Source organism: Electrophorus electricus, chromosome 15 (assembly GCF_041902795.1).
Source record: "Electrophorus electricus isolate QZ-2024a chromosome 15, ASM4190279v1, whole genome shotgun sequence".
NCBI lineage: Eukaryota > Metazoa > Chordata > Actinopteri > Gymnotiformes > Gymnotidae > Electrophorus > Electrophorus electricus.
The window spans coordinates 9,977,545-9,992,500 of NC_137511.1; the positions used below are offsets into that span (position 1 = coordinate 9,977,545).

At 40.6% G+C, this 14,956-nt stretch overlaps 1 protein-coding gene across 4 annotated transcripts in view; it reads left to right on the forward strand.

Annotated features, from left to right (window-relative positions):
• The first annotated feature begins 472 nt into the window (after positions 1-472).
• Positions 473-14,956, forward strand: part of epas1a (endothelial PAS domain protein 1a) — a 17,437-nt gene continuing 2,953 nt past the window's right edge. The window contains exons 1-9 of one of the 4 annotated variants that reach the window (XM_027002651.3): positions 473-930; positions 7,320-7,510; positions 9,672-9,817; positions 9,943-10,027; positions 10,783-10,901; positions 11,012-11,214; positions 12,703-12,809; positions 14,543-14,690; positions 14,793-14,956. The exon at positions 14,793-14,956 is cut by the window's right edge and continues 33 nt beyond it. In XM_027002651.3, the coding sequence (XP_026858452.2) occupies positions 905-930; positions 7,320-7,510; positions 9,672-9,817; positions 9,943-10,027; positions 10,783-10,901; positions 11,012-11,214; positions 12,703-12,809; positions 14,543-14,690; positions 14,793-14,956 (1,189 nt within the window). In that variant the 5' untranslated portion in view covers positions 473-904. The other 3 variants (XM_081698057.1, XM_081698058.1, XM_081698056.1) reach the window with 3 other exon arrangements.

Sequence of the window (14,956 nt, forward strand, 5' to 3'; positions counted from 1 at the left end):
TAAGGTTTAGGCAGCTTTCCACACACATTAGCTGCTAGTCAGCTGCGAGTCTTTCCATTTCCAGTTGTCATTTAGAGAGACTTTTACAACTTTTAGTTGTATTAAATGTTTGGTAATTGTGTATGTACAAAGTGTTCTTGCCTGCTTTCAAAATCTAGTATATCTAGGGTGCTGTAAGAGCTGTTGGGCTGGTTTGGTAGGATGCTAATTGGCTAGCCCTGTTGCACATTAGTGCTTCACATTCCACTCACGTTCTGGAAAATGCTTAAATTATGTTATTATCACTTTGTTACAAATATTAAAAGCACGTCTTTTAACCGTCGGCTTTCGGCAACATTATCCCAAAAGCCGTAAGGATTAGGCTCTTAAATGCCCCCTTGTCACGAACCTCTTTAAGTTTGCTGTCGGGTGCATGCACAACCTTTTCCAAGGGACAGAAGCGTACAAACCTCGAGCTCGTCCACGTGCACGTGAGGCAGAGAGGAAGGCGCTTTACGAAATGGTCGCCAATCAGTGCGCGCAGACTTAGCAAGCGTCTGACAGCGGGCCGGCGGCGCGCAGGAAGACTGCTTGGGAGACGTGGACCGGCACTCACCTAGACACGCGGTGGAGGACAACTTCGGAAAGCCTATAGCTATTGCCCTTTAAAGTGCCCTACGCCTAACCAGTCTATTTCACATCGGAGAGGGAGCGCGACCCTCGGCAGTGTGCTTAGACTGTACTTACCACTCCAACCATTCATGGAAAATTACACTGAGCTCCAACAATGGACATCAAAGAGAAGAGATAATTGATCACGCGCCACCTGTGGATACTGCCGAGTTTTACCGTTAAAAGTTTTTGTTGCTGTGCCAAACAGTTGAGTGAACTGCGTCCGATTTGGAACCTTTCACATTTGTCAACCATGACTACTGAAAAAGAGAAGAAAAGGTAAGACGCATGAGGATTTTGTCCTTTCAGCTCTTCATCCAGTATAGGTTTATAGTAAGCCTTTGTATTGTGCATGTGTAGTTGTTTGTGCTTCTCTTTATCTCAAATGAGATTTTATTTACCGCAAAATTATTTGAATGTGGTGGAGTGACTTATATTGACAATCGACTGGGCAGACTGATAACCCACGGATTCCATATCCTGTTCGAACTAACTTTAGCAGAACAGATTGACAGGGACGCTTCATGTGTTTAATGCATTAATTTAACGGATTTCATCTAACTGTACTAATAATAGCGGGTGTGTTTTCGATTAAATTAAATGACATGTTTGGGATCTAATTGCGAGGTCGTTTAGTCAAAACGATCATTTGCGTACATAACATGGATGTTGGCGCGGGGCAAAGACGTACAGTTTGCTTCAGTTATGATTATGAAAATGAATTTACGAGCTCTTTAAATTCCGTGGATAAATTGGACAGAGAAAAGGTATCGTCGCGTAGCCAATGTTAGCTGTCAAAATCCCGATTATCACTCCCGTTTACACTGATATATAATTTTGGTGAAGGGACTGTAGGCCAGTGCCTATATAGCCAACTAAGATCATGTTTGTATACTTACTATAAGTACTTTTTCCTATGTAAAGCTGAAAATTAATAAATTGGTTTCCAATTTAAATGGAACATGGAGAAAGTAGACATACATTGTTATTAACAGTCCCCAGGAACTAGCCAACAAAGTCATGTAAATCTGAGCAACGGATTAAGATTGTTTTAAAGTTCAAACTGAGTGTAACTGAGTTTATTTGAACGTTAAATAAAATAGGACATGAGTCAGGTACCTGGTTTTATAGTCTTTTGGTGATTGTAAATCAAGAGTCAGCGCTACCTAAGTAAATCAAATAATTAACACAGACACATTTTCCCGTACAATTGTCTTACACTCTGTGTAGTACTTTGTATTTTTAACGAAACGATCACTTTAAGCCTGTGCCTCCCCAACATATATCCTTTGAAATAGAGCAGGTCTACATAACGGCACCGCTCCTGATTGAATGCAGGTTAAGACATTAAACAAAAAACAAAGCTTACTTATGTGAAAAATACACGTTTGCAATGATTTCTTCACATGCCTTCATCCCTAAATATTGAATTCTTTTTGAAATGTAAAAAGCTTAGCAAATCATGGGATTCTCATGATGAAATCAACTGAAAATGAGGAAAATTAGTAATTGATTCAGACCCTTAAGTAAACATTACTCTTTTATACCCTCTCTCTCTCTCTCTCTCTCTCTCTCTCTCTCTCTCTCTCTCGCTGTTTGTATGTGTGTGTGTGTGTGTGTGTGTGTGTGTGTGTGTGTGAGAGAGAGCGAGAGAGGATGTGTACTGAGTAAAAGTTTTGTTCTGTATTTTTTAAAAAGACAACCCTGAGTACCTTTTAACCACCATCACAGTGAAGGACACATTGAATGAAAACAATGATCACATATTCACAATTCATCACTGTCAGTATCATTCACTACTCATGCTTTGTTTTATGCACATTATATAATCTCTTCCTTGTTAATTACTACAATTGTAGGTTGATTGTATGGTGGTTGTATTTATAATATATAATCTATAATCCATCACCTTTTAGTTTATGATATCAAATGTTAAAGAACAGATAATTAGACACCAAGAGAACATTAATAATGGTGGTAAGCTGCTGTTACCTTTGGATGCCTAAGGGACATTTAAAGAAGGACTGATTTGTTCTCAGTGGTTGTACTTAGGCCATCCGTTGCTTGCTAGAAGGGACATAATGTTCCAGTGCAGATGGAGATTAGCAGGTAATTGTTCACCTCCCTTTCAGAGTGTGGAAAAGCACAGAGAGGCAGGTAGCAAGAACAGTGCAGCCGAAAACACGTGAAGGCAGCCTCTGCCTGGTCTTCTGTGCTCTGCCGCTTTATCAGACTGTTGGCCTTTTTGTGGATTCAGATTCAGTTTGGCTCATGTTGCTGCAATTCCATTGTCAACTCTATAATTTAGTGTGATGTCTTCAGAGTGTGAACTTTGAGCTAAATTGTCCCCTTGGAAGATGAGATGGCACAGGTGTGTGTGTGTGTGTGTCAGTGTGTGTGAGAGAGAGAGAGAGGGAGAGGGAGTCAAAGAAGCAGAAAGAAACAAACAAACAAAGAAAAAAGAAAGAAAGAAAGAAAAATAGAAAGAGAGAAACAGGTCTGAGTTAAAATGAGGCAATCACTTTCTCTCCCTTTATTCAGTTCTGACATTGTCTTCATCTGCATGCAGCGCTCACCTTCCATTTTCATTCTGCAGTGCATATGGTTCAGTGTAGTAGCGCCGTGAGCCCCATTAACCATATAGCTGATAAATGGTTAATTTCTTGATAGATTGCTGTGCTAATCACTGGTCATATATGCAGCTGGGGCAATACAATAATGTCAGAAACCAGCGTGTGTGAGGCTTGGCTTTGAATTCTGGTATAATCGTGTTAATAGAGGAGAAAGTGAGTGTGAAAGGGGCCAAGGGTCAGCTCAGCAGTCATGTGACTGCCTGTTTTTTTTTTTAAAAGCCTTATAGGGTATGGAGGATAGGAACAGTTTGCCATCTGTCAGTGTACGTAACATGAAATAGTGACAATTTCTGCCCCTGCCCTTCTTTCGCTTTCCCTTCTTTCATCCCTGTCCCACAAACAGTGCAAACAGCTACTTGAAAGTTTATGATGACGTTTCACCTTAATTGTCCAGTGAGTGCTTGACTGACACATTTAATCAAAGGCAATCAATAAGGGTAGGTCAAGAGAGGAGTGGCTAGTAAATAGCTGTCACTTAAGTAATTTTGTAATTAATTCTAAGGGTAATAACTGTGTGAATGAGGTAGTATGTGACTAGGGCAAGTAACACAGACATGTCAAATGTGAAGTTCCACATGGCCCACCATTTCTTTTTATCGAATATTACAGCAGCACACAAATTCCTCCAGTGCACATATCCAGAAGCTCTTTGGCCTGTGAAATCTGGAGTTGTTTCGAGTAGGGGCCTAAGGTGGGAATCTGCAGCAAGGGAGTGTGGAAGCTGGCCAGGAGCCTGAGGACGGCGCACTGTGTAGCTCCGTTCTGATGAGCAGAGCCAGGAGGAATGAGGCAGAGGAGAGAGCACAGAGATAAAATGCAGTCCAAACCAAACATGCCACTCAATTAATTATTGTTTCTTCCTACCCAATAAGTATTTGGTTACTTGAACAGGTATGTGAATGTGTAGTTGCATGACCAAGTAATGTACTGTGTTTACACTACAGCTTTTTTATGATACAGAATCTGTACCAATGAAATTGCATAACATGAAATAAGCAGTTGGTGTCCATGATCTTTATAGCTCTATTGTGCATGTGTGTTTGAAACACGCGTACGCGCACACACACACACACACACACACACACACACACACACACACACATAGGTGATTGTCTTTGTGGGGGCATTAATACAGTTTTTATGAGGACAAAATGTTCTCATGATTATACAAAAACGTGTTGGCAGATAAAATGCTAAAAGTGCCATTTTTCCATTTGGATAATGGAGTTAAGATTAGGACCAGGCTGTGTGTAGAATGAACCCCATGTTTGGTGTGCTAGCTCAGTATTCTGCTGATCCATTTTAGTTTAACATAGATCATTCTCATATGAATTTGTTCAATTGAATTTTTGTTTGAGGATTATAGCAAAAAAGTATAAAACTTCAGTTATTTCTCAAATTATTTGTCCCACCTGAGCTATAGTTGTCCTCAGTTCTGAGTATAGCTCACATTCTTGAGTGTGAGTTGACCACCGAACCTACATTCCTCATCTAACTAGGTTTGTGTGTTTTTTGGAAGAGTTAATCTATTAAATCAATTTATAGCAAAATCAGCCTGTGACTTTTGAGCTTTCAAAAGCAAATGCATGCAACTGGAGAGGACCTCAGATACGTGGTTTCATCTAACGCAATCAGAGGCTTTAGCCATGTCTGGAGAGGGCAGTGTTTGTTCAACAACTGTACAGAAGACTTCCGCCAAGCACATTCTTATGGATTGCAGGTTGTGAGGTGTTACACTGATTCAGCCCATATTTCAGATGTTAAGAATGAGGGTATGTCCATTTCTTGGTTCTTTCAACCAAGCTCCCAAGGCCCTTGTGTATACAGTATCATTTGTTTCTTTCACTTCCATCTCCATGTGCCTTGTTTCTTGCCTTGGGTGCCTTGGCTACTTGCCTGAGTAAAACGAGATTGTATATTACCCCTCTTTGACATATAACTGACATTTAGTACAGATTTAACGTTTCCACAAAATTATATTTAAAAAAAATACGTAATTATACTGAGCAAATTGGTCTGTTTCTCTGTAGCATGCAGGCACATGCTGTGTGTTTAGGTGTGTGTTAATGGTGTTTGAGGTTCAGAGAGCTCACCTGAGTCATGTGTTGTTGAGCAAACAGTTGGCTGGCATTTTCAAACAGCTGAGTTAAGACCCTTCGCCAGAAAAGGACAACCTGAATAAAAAGGTTTAATCCTATACAATTATTTTAGCATAGGATAAATGTTTTAAAGCTGTAAAATAAAGGGTTAGTTGTCTTCCAATACTCTTCCCATACATATTCCCCTAGTGCCTCATTCCTTTTACATTTGGATGGCAGTTTCTAATTTGTTTCATTGTAATGATTTGTTTTCTGATACCATAAATAACATCATAATACAGCCAGAAATCAAAAAGTCAAAAAGAAGATTCATTTTTTAAATGTATGGAAACATTCTCCTCTTCTGAAACTATTAGCACAATTGTAAAATATTGAGCAAAAATATTTAGATTGATTTTTCCTTGTAAATCTAGTAGATTGTAGTGGAGTGCAAAATGAATCCACAGGCCCATTTCCTAACTTTCAGAATCTGTAGAGCATCATAATAGTGCATAAGGCATTGCTTATTGATTCCCTAAATGTGAAAACATTTTCCAAGATGTTTTTTGTCTGGCATATGCAGACAAATGTCTTTTGTCTTGCGTATTTCTTAACTTGCATTTACTTGCTATGTTCACTTTGAGTAATAGCTTTAAGAAGTTGCAGAACAGTCACCACAGATAACTTTTATCTTAGAAGAAAAAGAGAAACTGAGGGTTCATAGAGGGGCTATGTTTCTGCTGCTAGATATGTAGCTGTATTATAGTGTGAAGGTTAGTGCAATTCTGCAACACTACACTCTGGTTCTCTGTTTTATGAACACTTTGAGCTGGATCAGAGTTCTGCAGCCCCACGCTTTGCTGCTCTGCATTATGAATACTGTGTGCAGATTCTGAGCTAGGCAGGGACTTTTACACTCGGCCGCCGCTCCTGCCGTTCCACCACCAAACTCCGCTGTGAAATATTCTACCAAAACCAGATCTCCCACACTCCTGACCTCCCAGCCCGCAGCCCTACAAAGTCATGGTTGCGTCCATCTTGCAGTGGTTTTGGTTTGTTTTTTTTTTGTTTGTTTTTTTTTGCGTATTGTTCCTCTGTGTGTCTGTGTGTGCATTACACTGGAGGTGGTGTTTTTGGTGGTCTTCGATTTTATAAAGAAATGAATGCTGAATGAGCAGGAGTCTGAGCCAGTGTGGTGCTAAGATTGTAGCAGCATGTGTGGCACTGACCACAGTGGTGTACCACACTCAGGGCATGTGGAGTTCACCTTTCTCTGCCACACTTTCTAAAGCCGAGGTGAGAAGCCACAGACCGCAATGCTGTTGGCCTGGCATGTTATATCATATCCTTTTACAATACAGGATCTCTTAACTATTATGATAAAGCAACAATTCTGTCTCACAGCTGTACCATATTATATATTCCCCACACTGACATTTGCTACAATTCACTCATATGAAACCATGAAAAGTAGTGCCAATATTATGTATGATTATATTATCATATTCTATAAAATGTAGTCCTTATATTATGACCAGCCATGATATTTAACTTTCAGGACATTTCAAAATATGTTTTGTTGAACAGCAATCCAGCATAACCATCTGAACTAAACCATCATAATGATATCTCACCCACACATTTACTGGCCAGTTTCATATCGCACATATCATTCATATTGTTGTCTGGCTCCACACATTGTGATGGTGATGAGGTAGCATGTCCACCCATCATTTCCTTAAGATAAACAGGAAGCAGTACTGGCCTCCACAGGTACAGGCCGGAAAAGCCCATCAGACATTCTGGCTCTGGTCTGCAATACAATCAAGGGCTGATGCCTGGAATAGCCATCATGTTTTATAGATAGCACTGTTGTTTTTTCAGGGAATTTTGTGGTAGACGTGCACTCTGATGTCGTCACATGACTGAATTGTTGACCTTTGACCCTTGCCACCAGGCACCCGTCAGAGCGGCGGAAGGAGAAGTCTCGTGACGCGGCACGCTGCAGGCGCAGTAAGGAGACAGAAGTGTTTTACGAGCTAGCCCACGAGCTGCCCCTGCCCCGCACCATCTGCACTCACCTGGACAAAGCCTCCATCATGAGGCTGACCCTCAGCTTCCTCCGCACGCGCAAGCTTCTAGGATCAGGTCTGGGTCACACACACATACACACACACAGAATATCTGTCATGATACCTATCATTTGGGATACAAAACCTTCGCTACTCATCTGTGAGGCACGTGTTTGTGTGCGCTCGTGTGCTGTTTATCAGCCTTTCATAATTACGTATGTGCTCATTTTAGTTTTAGTGTATATCATGGCTGCTGTCTTACTGTAACCTTGGGTGTGATTTGTTTACTTTGGGTTGAGGAAGAGCAGATGCAATATTGCCCTCCTGAAGAGGAAATGAGAGGTGAATAATATTGTATTGTGGATTTAATTGTAATAATATGATGCCAGTAGGAGAGACCATAAGAAACACACTCAGTGTCTGTGTAATGAAATCTCACCTGATTTTGTATGAGAGGTCTCTAGACATATTCGTCCAATTTATGAGTAACGCCTCAAGCTGGTGTCATATGCTGTTCAGCAATATATTATGTTGGGCCTAAATGTGTCTAGTCAGACATAACTACATAAAATATCATCCTGGGGCTATGTGGAGTGTAATTGCATTTGTGTGTGTGTGTGTGTGTGTGTGTGTATGGGTGTGTGGGTGGGTCTGTTTTTGTGGTGCACACACATTTACATGCATTTGATTTATAGACATTGTCCTTTTGCAGACAAAGATGAAAAAGGTAAATTTGTTTTTCTTTTTGGCTAAGGTTGAAGAATATTTAGGCTTAATATTAAAGGTTTAGTTTAGTACATTGTCACTTCAGTCAAAAGTTCAATCTCACATGTAAAATTATATAGCACAATGTGTTGCATAAATTATTGTATTGTGACGGTTTTTGATGTTTGGCTTTGTAATATAGCATATTGGATCTGAAATGAATGACTATGAGGTTTAAGTTCAGAATGACTTCTTTATTTGGACACTACATCTACCATCATTACATATTTATTTATTCATCAAACCACATCCATTTCCCTGTATCTCCTTGGCTCGGACAGAGCAGTTACAAAAAGCATTTCACTGCCAGTTATACCATGTATGACTATGTATAAACTTTGAACTTTGATCTATACTGGATATGTGCCTTTTATAGGTAAATATCCAAATTAGCATAATCTAAAATAAAATAATCATATCTAGGACTTGGTTGTAAATTGCTTGCAGTTGATGTGACTTCCATACCTCACCAGACTGTAGGGACCTTCCAGGTTCAGTTTTTTCACATGACCAACAACTTGTTATACTTCAGAGCATTATCATTTTTATTTGATGTTTGTTGTTTTTGCAATTTGCACTTAAATGAGTTTGCTTACATGAGAGAGAGAGAGAGAGAGAGAGAGAGAGAGAGAGAGAGAGTGAGCAGGGACATAACTTAGCTTTGGCATAAGAATGCAGAGACAAGTGCGTAAAGCGGGACAGTTTTTCCCACTCTGACATAGGCTGACAGAGAGTTATGAAAGAATGTCCAGAGTGTTTGAGCCTGGAGCAGGGGCAGGTTAGCTGGGCCTGCACAGGAGCCATACATGGTGGGGCAAAGCCCTTTCAAATGCCTTGGGGCTGAAGATGCAAGCAGATGCTTGGCCCTCTGCCTACAGCAGACTCCATGGACAATGTCGATGGCCAGTGGGGTCAAAGAGCCAGTCAGGGAAGGAAACTCTTATCAGAGGGGAAGCAGGTCCACCTACCAGCATGGGGCCTGGCTTTAGTTATTGCCTCAGGTTCTTGAGATTGTTCAGTGGTATTGTGTGCATCGCTTCTCTGCTGATGTTAAATGTGAGGTTTGTCTCATTTCACATGGTAAATTACTTAGATAAAGAATTTTGCTTTTTTTTTGTAGCATTTCAGTGACTATAAATTTAGATTTGTTTTTAAAGATTTGAATAAGCATAAAACTCAAACAACCTTTGAATAAACGTGTGTATTTGTGTGTGTTTCTGTTTCTGTGTTTGCCTACACATTTGTTTTTGTGTCTTTCAAGATTGCAGGGAAGTGTTGACTTGAAGAATTGTAGTTCCCAAGTTTTTTAGCAAGAGCAAGAAAAAAAATTGACAACACACACAATCACACATACATGCACGCACACACACACTTACGCGCGCACGCGCACACACACACACACACACCATACACACACACACACACACACACACAAACTTATTTTTTGTTTCTTATCTATCTGTAAATCCTAGGCTGCGTGAAGAGACAGCCAAAAGAGGACACACAGATGGACACTCTGTACCTAAAGTCTCTGCAAGGTTTTGTTCTTGTGGTGACATCAGAAGGGGACATGATCTTCCTCTCAGAAAACGTCAGTAAATTCATTGGACTGACACAGGTGATGCCCTTTACTTTTGCTGTCTCTCAAATACATACAGATCTCAGTGGGAGAGGAAGGCTGGATGTTTCTTTCTAAACCATGTCTCTGATATAAACTTTGTGTTCGCTTTAAACCATCTTCAGGTGGAGTTAACAGGTCACAGCATCTTTGATTTTACACACCCTTGCGATCATGAGGAGATCCGAGAGAACCTCAGTGTCAAAACAGGTGTGTATGTGTGTAGTACATGAGGAAAGTTCCTTTTTACATTGGAACTTTGTTGTTACATTTGCATTTTGTGATGTCTAGACTGGCATGTTAATCTTTATACCCAAATGGCCCAAAGCAGAAAGCTTGTTTCTTCTGTATCTCTGCATAGAAGCCATGAAGATGCCCATATGCATGACGTGTTGTCGTGGTTTTGATGATGCATTTTGTACATTCTTTAAGTAGTTCTTTCTGAGAGATTTGCCACTCTGGTCCAGAAGCCTTATAGTCATGCTCTAATGTTTTTCCGATTTCATAGATTTCAAGTAGGGTCACTGAAACACTAATACTGGATTCATCAGCAGGGTTAAACTGATCTTATGTAGGCTTACAGTTAGGTCCCTGGACACAGTGCTCTCCCATTCTTCTGTCTCTAATCTTCTCTAATCTCTTCTCTTCTCTGCTTTGTTCCCAATTCTTCACCCATTTTTTCTATAAACTCCCTCCCTGGCTTTTGATTGGCTGCTGGTATATAATCTCCCTGAGATATCAGAACTGACTGGTTATACTGTAGCAGGGGTTTCAGCAGGTCTGCTCAGTCTGGCTGCACTTTGGCCCCTTTAAAATGACCCAGTCAGTAAACAAAGACCAAAGGTCTCTGCCTCTAATGAGTACAACCCATTTACCACCAAAGCCAGGTAGACCTTTTTTTTTTGAGATTCAAAAAGATTGTACAAGTAAATGTTTTAATATTCTAATGACATTGTGGCGATCAGGAGCAGTGTATGTGAGGAGATGTAAGGAGTTGAATATGGAGAGAGACTTTTTCATGAGGATGAAGTGCACTGTGACCAGCAGAGGACGTACTGTCAACCTCAAATCAGCTGGCTGGAAGGTGAGGGCACGTAAACACTCGTCTAAACCCTTTGCTAATGGTGCTAAGATGAGAACAGTAGGGGTGGCCTTTTTCAATAGGTCTGACGTGGTGTCCACCTCCTCCCTCAGGTGCTGCACTGCATGGGCCACCTGAAGGTGTACACCAGCTGCCCTCCTAACATCCTGTGCAGTTTCACCGAGCCACCGGTAACCTGTGTGGTAATGTTGTGTGAGCCCATCCCCCATCCCTCCAGCATGGACATGCCCCTCGACAGCAAGACATTCATGAGCCGACACAGCATGGACATGAAGTTCACCTGTTGTGATGACAGGCATGTACAATACACTGATTGCCTTCTGTATTTCTAATGACTGTGTGTGTGTGTGTGTGTGTGTGTGTGTGTGTGTGTGTGTGTGTGTCAACAAAAATGAATTTTGCATTTATATAAATGGATGTCAGCAATATTTAGTGGTTTATATGTCTTTATTAAACCATGTTATATGCTTTTGTCATGTGTTGCACCAAGAATAGGGCTGGCATTCTTATCTATAATCACCTCTGTGACACAATAGTTATGGCACTACCTGTGTTATTATCGCACTGTGTAATAAGGGACCGTGATTAAGAGGGCTGTCTATTAGAGTAGGCTGACCTCTGGAAGTCTTCTGGGAGCTGCTCTCTTACATAACAAGCACGGGGAGCTGAGTTGTGGATAAGAGGGCCGGGACATGGTCCAGGTCTGCCACACAGTGTGCAGTCCATCTATGTCACAGCTCTAAGCAGCTACCCCATGTAGTCAGCAGTGCATGTGCTCATGCATAAATGCGGGAGTCGGGGATAAAATCCACAACTAGCTAATATGCAGCTAAATCTAGCTTCCTAGAAAACAGACTAGTTCCCATGGGAACAGTGGTGCTTTAATTAAGCTTGCTTTCTATATAACAGGTGACTTATGTTTATAATCATTAGGCTCCCTGCTGCAACTGGATGGAGATGTGTGCTAGGGATATGGACCGGTGGAAAGAGTGTGTTAGGGATATGGACTGGAGGAAAACATGTGTTAGGGATATGTAAAGGAGGGAAGAGTGTTAGGGATTTGGAATGGAGAGAAGATTGTATTAGGGAAATTTCAGACCCAAAATGACCCATGCTCTGAAATTAGTAGCAATCACAGTGGAGTAATGGCACAATGAGGCTATTGATCATGGAGATAAATAAATGGAGACTTGATTAAGGATGGAGGCACTCATTTAAAAGGTCCCTTTAATCTTGCTGATGTGTTGTGGAAGGGTCTTGTGAGTTTAATGACTGTAACTGCTTAATGCATCATAATAAAATCAGTCACACAAAAAGGAAACATTGTCAAAATTGCATTGCATTGACATACAGGAGTGTACGGCATGATCTGTTATTGGAACAAGCTGGAAAACATATCCAAGGTATGAGACACAGTAAAAAAAAAAAAAGCAATAAAGATTCATTGTCCCAGAAAACAAACACTCTGATTGTCAGCAGTTTGAACTAAAGTGAAGTTTGCCTTGGCTTCCAGCAGCACAGGTTTGCCTCATTTAGTGGACTGATTGGTCTGTTTTTTCACTTGTTATGTGGAGGAGGATTTGTGGAGGTCTTGTTTTATCTTTTGTTTTAGCATCTTCACTCAACTCAGTCTTAAAACACATCTCTACAGTATAGGAAACAGTGTTGTTGAACATGTGTCACTGGAAAAAGATTCTTAAAACATGTCTGTAAGGCATTCTAAGAGAAAGAATAAGGAATGAGTATAACTATTACTTAATTCAGTGCAATCTGTCTTATACAGGGTGAAAGTTCTGGTGGGCTACAGACCAGAGGACCTGGTGGGACGCTCAGCATATGACTTCTATCATGCACTGGATTCAGGGAATATGACCAAGAGCCATCAGAATTGTAAGTAAAAACCTTCTCACTTCAAGCAGTGGATTAAGCAATTGTATGTCTATAAATTAAAAGCACAACAACAAATAAACCTTTTTTAACTTTAAAAAAAACAACCAACCCCCATTATACTTTCATATCCCCTCTGGGTTGCTCACTCCCACACATATCACATGCACAGTCCTGAAACACACTGGAGGTCATCAGTAGTTCCTTTCATGACAATGCACTATGATCTTAACTTGAGCTAACTGACTGACTGATCATGTCTTTCTGTCATAACCAAGCCCCAGAAAGACGCACTGACATCTATGCTTCTTATCCACTTTCCTGGATATGAGACACTTACAATGGGCTCACTGAGTGAGAGAAGCAGATGTCCAGCTTGGGTCCAGGAATTGTTGAGTTATTTATAAACTCAATGTTTATTGCATCACACTGTTTATTTGCTTAGCAGATGCCACAGTGCAAACGTTACATTCTTGCTTAATATCATTTAATGTTTATAGACTGAGGTCTATAAACTGACCTTTCTATTCTGGATGCTTACCAGTGGTTTGTATGTTGTGGTGGACCTTCCGAGGTTATGCTTGGCTAATGTTTTATTTATGGTAGCCTTTGACACATTTATGCGTACTTCCTGAGCAGTGTACAGAGGCTGAAATGAGCATTCATACATAAATATGTTTGAATTAAAGCTGTTAGTCTGCGCTTTCACTTTTTGGTCATTGATTTCCAATCAGTTGGGCCAGATAACATAATCAAATCAACATGCCTGCAACCAAACTATCCTGTGCTTGTGGGTGATTAAATGCATTCCCTAGGGCACAGATTGCATATTTGTTATTCCTGATCACACTGGGTCTGGCTCATGGAAATGGCTGGAATCTTGACACTTTGGCCCTGTGACTTCCCTCAGTAAGTGATCTGCCAGTGCTCAAAGGTTTGGCAGGCCAGTTCAGCCAATCTATGGAGCATGAGGACAAACTGCTAACAAGACTTGTGCGCTATGATGTGCTCTCTCAGCTCTTGAGTATGGCTGACATACTCAGTCACAGACTTTTAACTATTTCGATTTTCTCACCATCTCATTATATTATAAACTGAGTGGCTACTTTATCAGACACCTGCCCTTTCATGACTGGAGCTTCCCTGAATGGAAATTAGACATGTGACCCCAGAGTACAGCATAAATTATATATAAATATAATTCTATATAAATAATTCTATAAAATTATATTTTGGATTTTATTGTATTTTACTGTGTCGCATTGTAAAGTATGATGAGATTTGTTGTTATTGATGAAGTGCAGAAAAAAAAGAATGCAGCATTTAATGAAAATGAATGAAAATGAAACCGAACATAAAAATGCAACGAAAGCAGCCAAGTTCTGGAAAAGTGACGTATTGTTTAGAAGATTTACTTACCTACTTATTACAATTAAATAAAACATTTAATTCCAATTAAACAAATGTGAGTTAATAAATGCTAAAGTTTGTCTGATGGATTACACATTTTTTTTTATTAAATTATGTGATATGAATAGTTATGTCTAACTCACAGTATAAGGGACTGAACTATGCAGTTCTTTTCCTGCTTAATAGATTGTTAGTAACTACTATGTTCACCATAAGCATCAAGCTTAAGCATCTATAAGCACCATAAGCATCTGTCTGTGTTTAACTGAGTGTATGTCCTTTGTTTGGTATCTCTTTTCACATTTTTCCTGCACTCCTGTGTTTAGTGTGTGCTAAGGGCCAGGTGGTGAGCGGTCACTATCGGATGCTGGCTAAGCATGGTGGCTATGTGTGGATGGAGACGCAGGCCACGGTGATCTACAACAACCGCAATTCTCAGCCTCAGGGCATCGTGTGCATCAACTACGTCCTAAGGTGAGCCTCAAACAGTCTGGTACAGGTTTCACCGTCACTAAGAGCCACGACCGCCTCACGCTAGTGCTGATGTGACCATCACTGCCTTTGTGCTTGTTATAGTGGCATTGACGAGAAGTCCACCATCTTCTCTATGGACCAGACAGAGGAGCTATTCAAGCCCCACACTGTAAGCGAGGTCTTCCACCAGGATGCCTCGGACACAGCCGACATGCTCTTCCCTAAGCTCAAGGAGGAACCCGAGGATCTGGTCCAGTTTGCACCCA